At 38.6% G+C, this 13,074-nt stretch overlaps 1 protein-coding gene across 12 annotated transcripts in view; it reads left to right on the top strand.

Annotated features, from left to right (window-relative positions):
- ZBTB25 (zinc finger and BTB domain containing 25) overlaps positions 1-13,074 on the top strand; it is a 42,589-nt gene that overhangs the window by 10,196 nt on the left and 19,319 nt on the right. For 4 of the 12 annotated variants that reach the window (XM_070592959.1, XM_070592962.1, XM_070592960.1 and 1 more), the window contains exons 2-4: positions 803-982; positions 4,332-5,275; positions 9,961-9,993. In XM_070592959.1, coding sequence (XP_070449060.1) covers positions 810-982; positions 4,332-5,275; positions 9,961-9,992 — 1,149 coding nt within the window. In that variant the 5' untranslated portion in view covers positions 803-809 and the 3' untranslated portion in view covers position 9,993. Of the gene's footprint in view, positions 1-802; positions 983-4,331; positions 9,918-9,960; positions 12,167-13,074 lie in introns of those variants that run through there. The other 8 variants (XM_070592955.1, XM_008533246.2, XM_008533245.2 and 5 more) reach the window with 4 other exon arrangements.

Genomic DNA, 13,074 nt, shown 5'->3' with positions numbered 1-13,074 from the left:
GAAGGTGGTGAAGCACAGCCTCCAACCTGCCCGGAACCACAGTGCCCTTGAATGTCCTTGCTGCTCACACTACTCTTCTCCGCCAGAATTCTTTTGCATGTTCTTCCTCATGCATGATTTTCACCGTGGGACTAGTGGTGCATTTTGCTTCCTTCGGGAACCTCCGTGTTTATATGTGTCTGAATCCAGTTTAGATCAGGGTTTAGGTTCCTTCCCATGGGGCTCCAGGGCCCCATGTAAATCGGGGGATGTGTCTTGACATCTATTTTAAGGGCTCCTGAACATACTGTGACTGATAAGCTTCACAAACATTGTATGATAGTTAGGAGGCCGGTGTCCCCTAAGTTCACAAAGGATCTGTAAGGAGCAGTGACAGCTGTAGCCCAGCCAGGACACACTTCTGTGTGAATAGCAGTTTCCATCAGAAGGTGCTTTTCACATAACTCCCTTCATTTAGCTCTGAGGTGGGGAGGGATCAGTATCTCATGCCCATTTTTCCAGTGAGGAAACAGGACTAGAAACATGTGGTCACATAGATAAAAAAGGATAGGCTTTCCTTTTGCTCCTGTGTCACTCATACCAAGCTACCTTCTTACCAGATGAAAAAAAGCCATATTTTACAGTTTCAGCAGCGTTGACATTGATTGTCATATGGGGAGATTTAATGTTAGCTAGGTTTGGGGTGAAAGGGACAGTATGGAGAGCTGTTGGATAATTTCATTTAAATTTAGTGCTCCTTGTACTCTGTAGGTCTGCATAAACTGTAGCCAGTTTCATAAGAAAAAATTGTCCTTTTTCTCAGAGCCACAATGGACACAGCCAGCCATAGCCTTGTCCTCCTGCAGCAGCTGAACATGCAACGAGAATTTGGTTTTCTGTGTGATTGCACTGTTGCTATTGGAGATGTTTACTTCAAAGCCCACAGAGCAGTGCTTGCTGCTTTTTCTAACTATTTCAAGATGATATTTATTCACCAAACAAGGTAAGGGTGTGCTTTTGTAAATCAGAAGAATTTTTAATATTGTGATATATCTAGGCCTTATTATAACATCATTTTGGGGGTTTTTGTTATGGGGTCACCTTAATAAAAAAAAATTTATAATAATTTTTTTCTACACATCAGTAATTAAACTCAGAGTATAGGATCCATGGTGGAAAATAAGAATGAAAACAGTAATAGCTAAAATTTATTGAAGGCTTATCCCATACCTAAGCACTAAGTATTTACCTAAGGTAAATTCTACTGTAACCCCTATTTTAAAGAAAAGGAAACTGAGACTGAGTTAAGTAACGTGTCCATTTATGATTATATAGTTAATACGTTAGACTCAGATGCAAATCTGTGCTCTTAAAGGTCTTTGCTCTAATCACAAAGTTGTTGATTTCTATTCCATAACACTTTCATAGCAAGGTTTCAGTGTCATAATTCTACTCACCGTATATTCCATATTACAATTCAAAGGTCATTTGTTTCAAAAACTTTTCAAAAAGTTTTCTTGAATTTAGGTTACCCCAACATGATAGGTATGTAGAGAGAGGGCTGGAAAGTGACATTCAGCTTCTGAGTTCTTTCTAAAGAATAGCTTTAATTCATCCTAGATTGAAAGTGATAGAACACTCTTTATGTTTTTTTAGTAGATGTTATATGAAATATTTAGGAGTCCAGCCTCAATTATACATTTTTTTTTTTTGAGGAAGATTAGCCCTGAGCTAACATCTGCTGCCAATCCTCCTCTTTTTTGCTGAGGAAGAGTGGGCCTGAGGTAACATCTGTGCCTATCTCCCTCCACTTTATATGTGGGATGCCTGCTACAACGTGGCTTGATAAGTGGTGCATAGGTCCACGCTCGGGATCTGAACCGGTGAACCCCAGGCCACTGAAGCAGGTTGTGTGAACTTAACTGCTATGCCACTGGGCTGGCCCCTCAATTATACATTTTTAATTGATCATTCATTCAACTATTTATTGAGTATTTACATGTAAGGCACTGTTCTAGACCCCAGTAACAGGTAAGTTACACTCCCTGCCCTCAAGAGATCTGTAGTCTCATAGGTAATGCATGTAAAGAAAATAACTGCAGTGTAATTTATCCCTCTGTGCCCTGGTTTCCTTCTCTGTGAAACACTAGACTAGTATACCTACCCCAGGCTGTTGAGAAAATTAAATGGATTAATAATATTAAAATATTTAGAACAGAGCTTAGCGCTGTTAGCTGCTATTATTAATACTTAATGTGATAAGTCTGTAATGGAAGTGTTGTACAAGGTAGAATGGAGTGTCAGCAGCCCTATTTTGAGAATGTTGGAACAGGTTGGAACAAGATCCTGAAGGATCTTGAAGGATCAGGAGGAGTTTTCAGATGTTGTAGAGGAATGCAAGAAGGTACATTGTAAGCAGAGGGAAAAAATGCATGAAAACACACAGATATGAGCCAGCCTAGCACACTCAGAAAACAGAGTAGATCAGAATGATCAGAATGTATGGCACAAAGAGGAGAGGAGCTTAGAGTGGGGGACAGGTTCTGGGTAGCCTTTTCTGCCACACCAAAGAGTTTCCTCTCTGACCTAAGCGGCAATGTAGAAACTAGATTAGAAACACTACCTTCACATCAGTCTCGTCTGAGAAGCTGTGAGTTGGTTCAGCCCTCAAAGCGGTCGTTGTGTACCAGGCATCAGGCTCCAGTAAATGCAGGAGATACTGAAGTGGCAGGCCTGCTGGTGGTGTCTCTGTGGAGCAGCTGACAATCCTCAGTTAACAGAGCTCTGTGCTGATGTGAAAAAAACCTTGCCACAGACCATGGCAGTGGGTGGGTCAGAGCCAAGAGTGAAACCCAAGAGGGAATCCTGAGAATCAGGACTGAAGAAATGGGTTGCCAGCATGCTGACACCCAGTGCTTTCTGGAGCATTGACACACGCTTCTGCTTCCGGGAAGGTGAGTTCAGTGACTGATCCCAATGTTCCTTGACGTCCAGCACTTCTCCCAGGTTGTCTTCACCATCCATTTTGCAGGGTGTTTCCTGATTTCTTCTTACACAGATATTTCCATCTATTATCTGAATTCTAGATTCCTATGTAAAAATTTGGCTTGGGGTTATTTTAAAGCTTTTCAAAGTCATGCCTGTATTCACTTGTGATTTAAAGAGTAGATATATTAATATAGTTGGGAAGCCAAAATAAGGCTAGTGTAATTTAAATTCTAAATATTACCGATTTTAATAGACCTTTTTAAGAATTTTGAATATTTTTTATTGTGGTAAAGTATGTATAACAAAATTTGTCATTTTAACTATTTTTAATTGTATAATTCAGTGGCATAAATTACAGTCACAATGTTGTGCACTGTTGTAGACCCCAGTGCAAGGTAAATTACACTCCCTGCCCTCAAGAAATTTATAATCTAATAGAGAGGTAATGCATGTAAAGAAAATAATTGCAGTGTAATTGATCTCTCTGTGCCTTGGTTTCCTTCTCTGTGAAACACTAGACTAGTATACCCACCCCAGGGTGTTAAGAAAATTAAATGGATTAATAATATTAAAATGCTTAAAACAGAGCTTCTCATCGTCACCACTATCTATTTCTGAAACTTTTCATCACCCCAAACATAAACTGTGCCCATTAACTCTCCCCCTCCAAGCTCCTGGTAACCTCTAATATACTTTCTGTCTCTATGAATTTTCCTATTCTAGGTATTTCCTATAAGTGGCATCATACAAAATTTGTCCTGTTCTGTCTGATTTCACTTAGCATAATGTTTTCAAGGTTCATCCTTGTTATAGCAAAATCAGAACTTCATTCCTTTTTATGGTTGAATAATATTCCATTGTATGTATATGACACATTTTGTTTATCCATTCATCTGTTGATGGACACTTGGGTTGTTTCCATCTCTTGGCTAATGTGAATAATGTAATAAACATCTGTGTAGAGGTATCTGTTTGAGTCCCTGTTTTCAGTTTTTTTTAGTTATATACTCAGTAGACTTTTAAGTTCCCTAAGAGGAGGGTAGCTATTTTATTCATCATTTTTATAACCCATGGCACCAGTATAGTGCATGTTACTTAGGAGCCACTAAGTTAATGTTGAATTACTCAGAATATCTGTCGTGTTTCCTAACTTTAGGAAATAAATTGAATACATGAAGATTTGTTGCTAGGCCATGAAACTGGTATACAATGAAAGTTTAAGCTTTTATTGCCGTCTTCCATCAAGGCAGATTGCTAAGTTTGAACTTCTTAAGAGGAACTTGCTTTAGGTTAAGACTGTATCCTGTTAACTAAAAGGCCAACTGGGTGTTTCATTGTGTGGGTCTGTTTTTCGTTTTTAACAGTGAATGCATAAAAATACAACCAACTGACATCCAGCCTGACATATTCAGCTATTTGTTGCACATCATGTACACGGGGAAAGGGCCAAAACAGATTGTGGATCACAGTCGTTTGGAGGAAGGGATTCGATTTCTTCATGCCGACTACCTTTCTCATATTGCGACCGAAATGAATCAAGTGTTCTCACCAGAGACTGTGCAGTCCTCAAATTTATATGGCATTCAGATCTCAACGACCCAAAAAACAGCTGTCAAACAAGGGCTGGAGGTCAAAGAAGCTCCTTCCAATAACAGTGGAAACAGAGCTGCTGTCCAGGGTGACCACCCCCAGTTGCAGCTCTCTCTTGCTATTGGGCTGGATGATGGCACTGCAGACCAGCAGAGGGCCCACCCTGCCGCCCAGGCCTTGGAGGAGCACCAGAAGCCCCCAGTGTCCATCAAGCAGGAGAGATGTGACCCAGAATCTGTGATTTCTCAGAGCCATCCCTCACCCTCGTCAGAGGTGACAGGCCCCACTTTCACAGAAAGCAGTATCAAAATACACTTATGCCATTACTGTGGTGAACGTTTTGATTCCCGTAGTAATCTAAGGCAACATCTCCACACCCATGTGTCTGGATCCCTCCCGTTTGGTGTCCCTGCTTCCATTCTGGAAAGTAATGACCTTGGTGAAGTGCATCCACTTAATGAAACTAGCGAGGCTCTTGAATGCCGCAGGCTCAGCTCCTTCATTGTCAAGGAGAACGAGCAGCAGCCTGACCACTCGAACCGGGGTACCACAGAGCCTTTGCAGATCAGTCAAGTGTCTTTGATCTCCAAAGACACAGAGCCAGTAGAATTAAACTGTAATTTTTCTTTTTCAAGGAAAAGAAAAATCACCTGTACCATCTGTGGTCATAAATTTCTCCGAAAGAGCCAATTGCTGGAACACATGTACACACACAAAGGTAAATCTTACAGATATAACCGATGCCAAAGATTTGGTAATGCATTAGCCCAGAGATTTCAGCTGTTCTGTGACAGCTGGTCTGATGTCCCCCTGAAAAGTTCTCGCTTGTCGCAAGAACCGTTAGACTCATCTTGTGCCTTAGAGTCAGAGCTCACACAAGAGAATGTGGACACTATCCTAGTTGAGTAGCAGTTTCTCCTTCAGAATTTTTATATCAATTTTGAAAAAAATTAACGTGGATTTTTTTATTCATGAATTATTTTCCTCCTAAAGTTCTATTGACTTTTTTTCTTTGCCATTTATCTATAGTTTTAAGGTTGTATATATTAGGTCTTCTTATTGTAAGATATATTAATACATGACTACTAAAATGTAACCTTCAATTAGGGCTGTGAACTTTTCATAAATCGCAGTTTAGAAATCAGTGTAGAAATATGGAACTTTAGAGTGAATATTTATAGAATTTCTAAGTTACTCTAGATTGTAGAATCAGTAAAAGCAAATTGAATATGAAGTAAGTGAAATCTTTTTAAAAGGATATTCTAGACTATCACTTTTGGCTAATGTTTTATATGAATTAAGCGCCTATGAGGATTATTTTAAAATATTTTCTGCCATATAGAAAGTTACTAGTTATTTTAACGCATAACTATATAACGTAAAAATTTGCTTTAAGGCATAGCTATACCAAATCATGAATAGTTTTAAAATTACTTTTTACTTACTAGCTCTGCAACATCTTACGTGGTTTTTATTTATTTTTTAACATTGAGCATATCTCATTTTCAATAAAAAATATTTTAGGTAAAAGAGAGGGAGAAGAGTGAGACGTCAAAAAAAGCTTAAAGAGAGAAACAGTCAGCTACATACACACAGATGAGTGTGGAAGCCCCAGAGTCAGAGACAGAGAAGAGATTCAGGTAGATCTGTGTTGACTAACACCCCAGTGTTGTCACCTGAACCTAGAGTGTTTTCTTAAAGACCCTAAGAGCAATTTGAGATTTTTATGACCAGGGGTTTACATGAGTTTAAAGAGGAAAATGATAAAATACAAATTATCTTTCTACCCTCAGTGTCAGGAGATTTTCTAGGCTGCCTGAGTTTATGTTAATTTTCTAACAATTGCTTGAAAAAGTAATTTTTCAGTGGCATGGTTTTCACTTTTTTCTGGTCTATAAAACTAGCAGAGTAGATAAAGTCAGTGTCCTGGAACTATGTTTAAAATCCACGATAGCTTTCCCTCTGTGAATAAACTTAACTCCCTTTTATAGTGGTGAAACTTACAAAGCTAAAACTCCAGAAAAATTAAGATTGATGGACTAATGATAGATTCTCCTGCTCTATGTAGCTGGGAAATAGCCGGTCAAACTTCACCACAAAAGATAGATCTAAATTGTTTCTGAAACGTTTAAATTTCAAATACTGTATAGTTAAGAACAATAAAAGAGAGAAGCTTCAAAACAGCCTCATCTTTTTTGTATGCTACCTGTTAAATTCTAAGCCTTTAGATTTTAATAATATCTAACCAATTTGGTTTGTGAAGCTTAGAATTCAACTGCGTACAAAAACTCTTTGAGCTCCTCCCTGACTGCACACTTTTGACGACATTTGCTGACAACATGAGAGTTCCTCAACAGAACGAGTTCAGTGAGGAGGGAGCTCAAAGGGAAATCCAGCTCATTCTGAGGGCACGAAGGTTTTCTGTGGGTAGACAGCAAGTTTAGGTGAATTATGAAATGATAAGTTTTTCTTAAGGCCTGAATAAAGAAAACCAATGGGCATTGTGTAAGGCAGTTGAGTTTCTGCTTTAGACAAGAGAATAAAATCTCCTGAGACTAAGATTCATATGTGTTGGGGGGCCGGCCCCGTGGCTGAGTGGTTAGGTTCCCGAGCTCTGCTTCAGCGGCCCAGGGTTTCGCCAGTTCGGATCCTGGGCGCGGACATGGCAACACTCATCAAGCCACGCTGAGGTGGTGTCCCACATGCCACAGCTAGAAAGACCCACAACTAAAAATACACCACTATGTACCGGGGGGCTTTGGGGAGAAAAAGGAGAAATATAATCTTCAAAAAAAAATAGATTCCTATGTGTTGAGAGCATAATCTAACTAGCTGTTGATAGAGGGTGAGTCGTATTGGGAGGAGTTAAACGCATTGTTCTTTGGGGTCAGACCTTCATCTAATCTTAAACCTAAATCGTTTAAGCAATTATTCAAACTCATAGTGCCCTCACAGATTTCACACAAATATTAACATTGATATCAGGTGTGTTAGGCTATTCAGGATATATTCCCTAGCCTTCTTCAAGGAAAATTCTTTTTTTTCTCCTTCAGGTAACAGTTTTACTGTTTTTTTCCCTTCTATATTCTTTCCTACTTGCTCAGTCATTAGTCCTTGACACAAGAATGGTTGTAGCTAAAGGGTGGGATTGGGGTGCCTAGGAGTTGTGGGGTAGGTAGCATTTCGGGGCCGAGTGAGAGTTTGCTGCGGCTGACTGGCTGTGGTAGACAACATTAATTTAAACCGGAAATATATCCACCTTTGTTGGGTGTTAAGAAAATAGTGGTTAATTGTATTCTTATTCCTATTCCTATAGTTCCTTTTAATATTAGGAATTCAAAGCAAATGTTCTTTCCTTAGTCTTCATAATATCCTCTCTGTTTTAGGGAGTGGAAAAACGTTAACTCCATTTTGAAGAAAAAAAATCCCAAAAACTGGGTTGCCGAGAGCCAGTGAATACTGTTGTGTGACTGGCCCCAGGTTTTTTTTTTTTTCATTCACTCAACAGGCATATTTTTAAAGTAACTGTTATATGATTAACACTGTGCTCTGGGTGTATTTTTTAAAGACATGATTCCTCACTAAGAAAAGCTACTTTGTATAGAAAAGTTCTTCCAGATAAACCTTTTAGTTTTGACTACATCATCTGCAAAATGGAGCTATAATCTTAGTCATATATTATGGCTTACATAATGATTACCAAGCTCTTAAAACTGCCAATGTTATACATACCTTAATCAATGTATCAGGCAAATACTAAACTGACATTTTCCCCTTGGATCAGCTTAGAATTTTCCCTTCTTTCTGGATCCTACATAGTTGTTTTCTGAAGAAAAACAGACTGTTTCAGTATTTGTCCTTATTAGCATATTGTCAGAACTCAGTATCTGATAAGTGAGGTCCACCTTGTAAGAAAACCAAGATTTCTTTGTATATATCTCTTGAGAGTATTATTTCTTGCTCTGATTTTCTGATTTCCCATCCGTAAAGTGGATATAAACAATCCCTACCTCACAGGGGTGTTGTGAGGATTCGTGTTAAAATTGTATTAAGTTCTCTCAGCATTATTGATAAAAACCAACAATATAAAGAAAACTACATTTATTCTGTAGCTAAACTTACTAACTTCACTATTCTAACCCATAAATTCTAGTACATCTGAGGAGCAGTCATATACTATTTAATGCTCAATAATTAATTGACAAAATTCTATTTTTATTTTTTACAAATACTGTAGAAACAGCAGTGTTGCTACAATTCCTCTTCCACCGTAGTTTAATCATCAGTGTTTCTCTTAGCGTTTAGCAAGGAGGATGTTTGTTCTTTGGCATTATTGGGAATAAAACCTTGCCAATTCCAGTTTACTGAAAGTTACCCCCAACGTGTTGTCTACACATAAGAAAAGGAACAAAAGCAATGGAGAGAATGACATTTTGTTTCTTTGATGCAGGTCATCCGAAAACTAGATGGGGACAAGAAATGGAGTGGGGTTAACATAGTAATTCATTATGTTCTATTCAGATAGTATTGGAAAAGGCCTCACTTAAACCTGAAGGAAATACATATTAATCATGGAAAAAGATAGTCTGGAAAATGTATAATTCCATTAACGTTTATTTGCATTGGCAAATTCTTGATGATATAACTCAGATCCTTGAGAAGTATGCTTTTTTTGTAGTAATTAACGTAAAATAGGCCATGTGAGGAGTTTTCATAATGTAAACTGTGTCTTTGTATGTTTTAAACTAAATATAGCTCTATGGTATTTTATTATAATTAATTTTTAAATTGCTAAGAGTGAAATCTGTACCTGATTATTCTCTGCTGTACTTCTGTGTTTGTATCGTTGGACTTTTTGAAAACTGGTGAGATTACACAGTCCCAAGCCTGAATGTCTTATATACCAGGAATCAGAAACTGTGACTTTTGTCTTCAAGACCTGGAAGAATCTTTGTGTTTCAGTCTGTATCTGTGCCACACTTGGTGACCTAGTAGCTTATTGCTCTGATGCAATTGACATTAACTGTCATCAGCTCTTCTGTTTTGTGCCAAATAGTCATTTAGTCAGATCAGATCAAATATCAACTTAAAATACTTTAAAAGAAACTTGGATTTTAAAAACTTCTACAATAAAAAAGGCCCACTGAAGAAATTTTCAAAATACAAGTTACACATAGAAAATACAGGAGCCTGAAATCAATGAGAGATTGCGTGGTTAGACTCTTCCACCTAAAGTACTGTGAGTTTGCTTCAGAAATACTCTTTTAGAAAGTTCTGTATCCTCTATATGGAATGAAAACAGTGGATTTCCTGTATTTTATCACGACAAATAAATTAATGTGACTTGGTCGTAAACAAAACCTTTTATTAGCTCAGCTTATAGAATGTGTTCTTGTTTTACAGCAGTGTCTCCCAAATGTGTCGTCCTAGTGTGAGGTAAGTGGTCTCTGCCAGGTAACATTTTGGAGGTATGATGCAGTGAGCCCAATTCTTGTCAACCCTGATCTGTGTTAGCAGAAAATTGGTGTCCTAGTCAAGTGCTTTCCAACTCCCATCCCTGGAGAGAAAGGTAATGTCTAGTCATTCCCCAGCCATGTCTTGCTTTGCTCCTTTCTTTCTTCCCTATTTACTCTCTACTATATCTCCTCCAGTACCATAATCTACAACAGTGGTTCTCAACCAGGATGTATTAGAGGAACAGAAGCAACAGGATGTGTGTGTATGTGTGTGTATGTGTGTGTATGTGTATACACAGTATGTGTGTTCATATACATAGTATATACAGAGAGACTGATTAGAAGGAGTTGGCTCACACAATTACAGAGGCTGAGAAGTCCCAAGATCTACAGTTGGCAGGCTGGAGACCCAGGAGACCCGATGGTATAGTTCCATTCCAAAAGCCAGCAGGTTCGAGACCCACAAAGGCAGGAAAACACCAGTTCCCAGCTCAATAGTCAGGTGGGAGAAGCTCCTCTTCCTCTCAGAAGGGTCAGCTCTTTTGTTCATTTGTAGCCCTTCAACTGATTGCCACATTAGGGAGGACAGTCTGCTCTCCTCAGTCTGCCGATTCAAATGTTCATCTCATCTGAAACACCCTCACAGACACACCCAGAACAACGTTTGAGCAAATATCTGGGCACCCTGTGGCTCAGTCAAGTTGACACATAAAGTTAACCAGCACACAGGGTGATCCCTGTCATCCTGGGGACATTTGGTTATGTGGAGCTGTTTTTGGTTGTCACACTGAGTGGCGTAAGGGGCAGGTTGCTACTGGCATCTAGTGAGTAGAGGCCAGGGATGCTGCTAAACATTTCACAATGCAGTTTATCTGGGCCAAATGTCCGCAGTGCTGAGGTTGACTAAAAGCTTAAAGTGAGTTTTGCAATGGTTGTCAATAGCTAAAGAATGCAAAGAAAGTTAAATTTGGGGATTTATGCCCTAGTTATCCTTGAAGTTAATAATGTTCTTATGGAGTATGAGATGTGTTAGCTCTGAATTAAGTTCTATTTTTATTATCCTTTATGGAAGCTTTTAAAAAATAAAAAGTGTGATTATTAAAAATCAGAGATGTATTAAGCAGCAAGACAGTTTTAAATCTATTAATATAATGTTTGAAATAATTGTGTGTCTAAGAAGGTCTCTTTGTGAAATTAAAATGTCATCGTAGGTTGTAATTTGTGTAAATTTTTAATCTTGCCAAAAGGTGGCAGCAGTATACCTTTTGAAAATCTATTCCACGTTAAGCTCAAATTTGGCGTCACTACTTAATTCACTATTTAGTAGTTAGCTACTGCCAGATCTTACTTTACTTTATAGAGTCATGACTAATGAGCATTTTTCTAGAATTCCATAATATGTTAGGTGCTGAAATATCTTGACATCCCTCTTTGATCAAGATATTTCTAATTTACATGTAAATCTATTATAGCAGCAGCAAACTTTTTAAAATATCACATTTACTGTGATTGTTATATTCAGCATTTCTGAGGATTCTTGTAAGTCTTTAACAGTAAGGCTTAGAATTTCAGTCCCAATCACATTTGCTCTTCTAATCAGGCATCAGACTCAGTTTTTGGTGTTCTGCCTGGTCAAGAGATAAATCAGAGACATTTGAGTAAACACTCCTTGTTTCTTGCCTCTTGTTTCTTTTCTTCACATCCACAACCTGTGAGGTTGGCCTGTATATTATTTCCTGGAATTAATTTTCTCTTTCAACTATGGTTCAACAACTGACTTTGTAACTTGGTGTTCTTTATTCCTTTCTCCCCTCACCTCCATTCTCTGAGCAAGTTGAGACCTTCTGAATCTTGAATAGAGTTCTTTCACCTTCAGCTCTTCTTGCCTTCCAATAGTGAATACAGTCTGCCCTCTTTTTTCTCCCATCATTTCTGCTTGCAACATTATTATTAATATTATCCTAGGACTTTGCAGCTCATCATCAAATGCTTGTCTTAAATTTATTTTACAGCTGATTAGCCAGCTTAAAGAATGAACCCACTTCCTCTAAAATAAATTCTCTTCCAGTGTCTATACAATGTTGAAACTTTTTTCATTGAAACAACATGGTGATACTGTATCAAAATAATGAAAATAAAGTATTTTCCCTTAAGCTGTTAGAAAACCATGGCGTCCTTTCTTGTCAGAAGTCTGCGGGAACAGCACTGTCCTGGGAGGGGTTCTCTGCACAACTGGACTGGTCCTGCTCTCCTAGGAACTGGGGGAGAAGCTTGTGCAGGAAGGAAGCTTGAGAAGGAGGCCCTTATCAGCTGTAGTTGTCACCCCTTGGTGGTCTATATGTTATACTCAATTTCAGGAAGTACAAGTGTACAAATGATTGAATTTCAGGAAGGTCCATGTTAGATTTTTGTGGACCAAACAGGCTTTTGAGGGGTGAGATCTTGTGAATTTACTGCTGCCACATTTTTCTGTAGTGGAAGGTATGTGGTGCTTAGTCCAAACCATATGTAGGTAAGTATCTAATTAGAAAATTTTTTTTGGTAACTGGTATTTGTAATAACTGCCTTGTAGGGAGGAAAATCTAAGAACCTGTGCTGGTTCTTTACAAAAAGGATATAACATTTGCAAATATAAGGGGAAAGGTTTTAAAATGCAGACCAAAGATTCCAGTGGAGTGAGTCTCAAAAGTTTTTTTGCTGGACCAGTTCTCATTTCCCAACATTGCCCTTCTTACACATATATGCAAAGTCTGGTGCTATGAGCTCAGAGGTTACTGTCCTCTTTCTAGCACAGTATTTTAAAGTGTGGGAGGGCAGGCGTATAAACAGAAGACTCCTCTTTTTATTTTAACCATCTCCTGTTTTGCAGATCTCTCAGACTGTAGGCTACATTCAGAGCCACCACGTATGACCGTGCAGATTGTGCACAATAAATGCTCGGGGGCGCCACTCACCAAATCAGTGCTGCTCCTGGAGAGGGGCTATGCACAGTTTGCACAGCTGTGCATGGCAGCCCTGACTTTCCCTACCCTGGCTTAAAGGTTGGGTGTAAGAAGCCCTG

The sequence above is a fragment of the Equus przewalskii genome, chromosome 25 (genome assembly GCF_037783145.1).
Source record: "Equus przewalskii isolate Varuska chromosome 25, EquPr2, whole genome shotgun sequence".
In the NCBI taxonomy this organism is placed as follows: domain Eukaryota; kingdom Metazoa; phylum Chordata; class Mammalia; order Perissodactyla; family Equidae; genus Equus; species Equus przewalskii.
The sequence above is the reverse complement of the archived record's forward strand: the minus strand, read 5'-3'. Positions and strand labels throughout refer to the sequence as shown.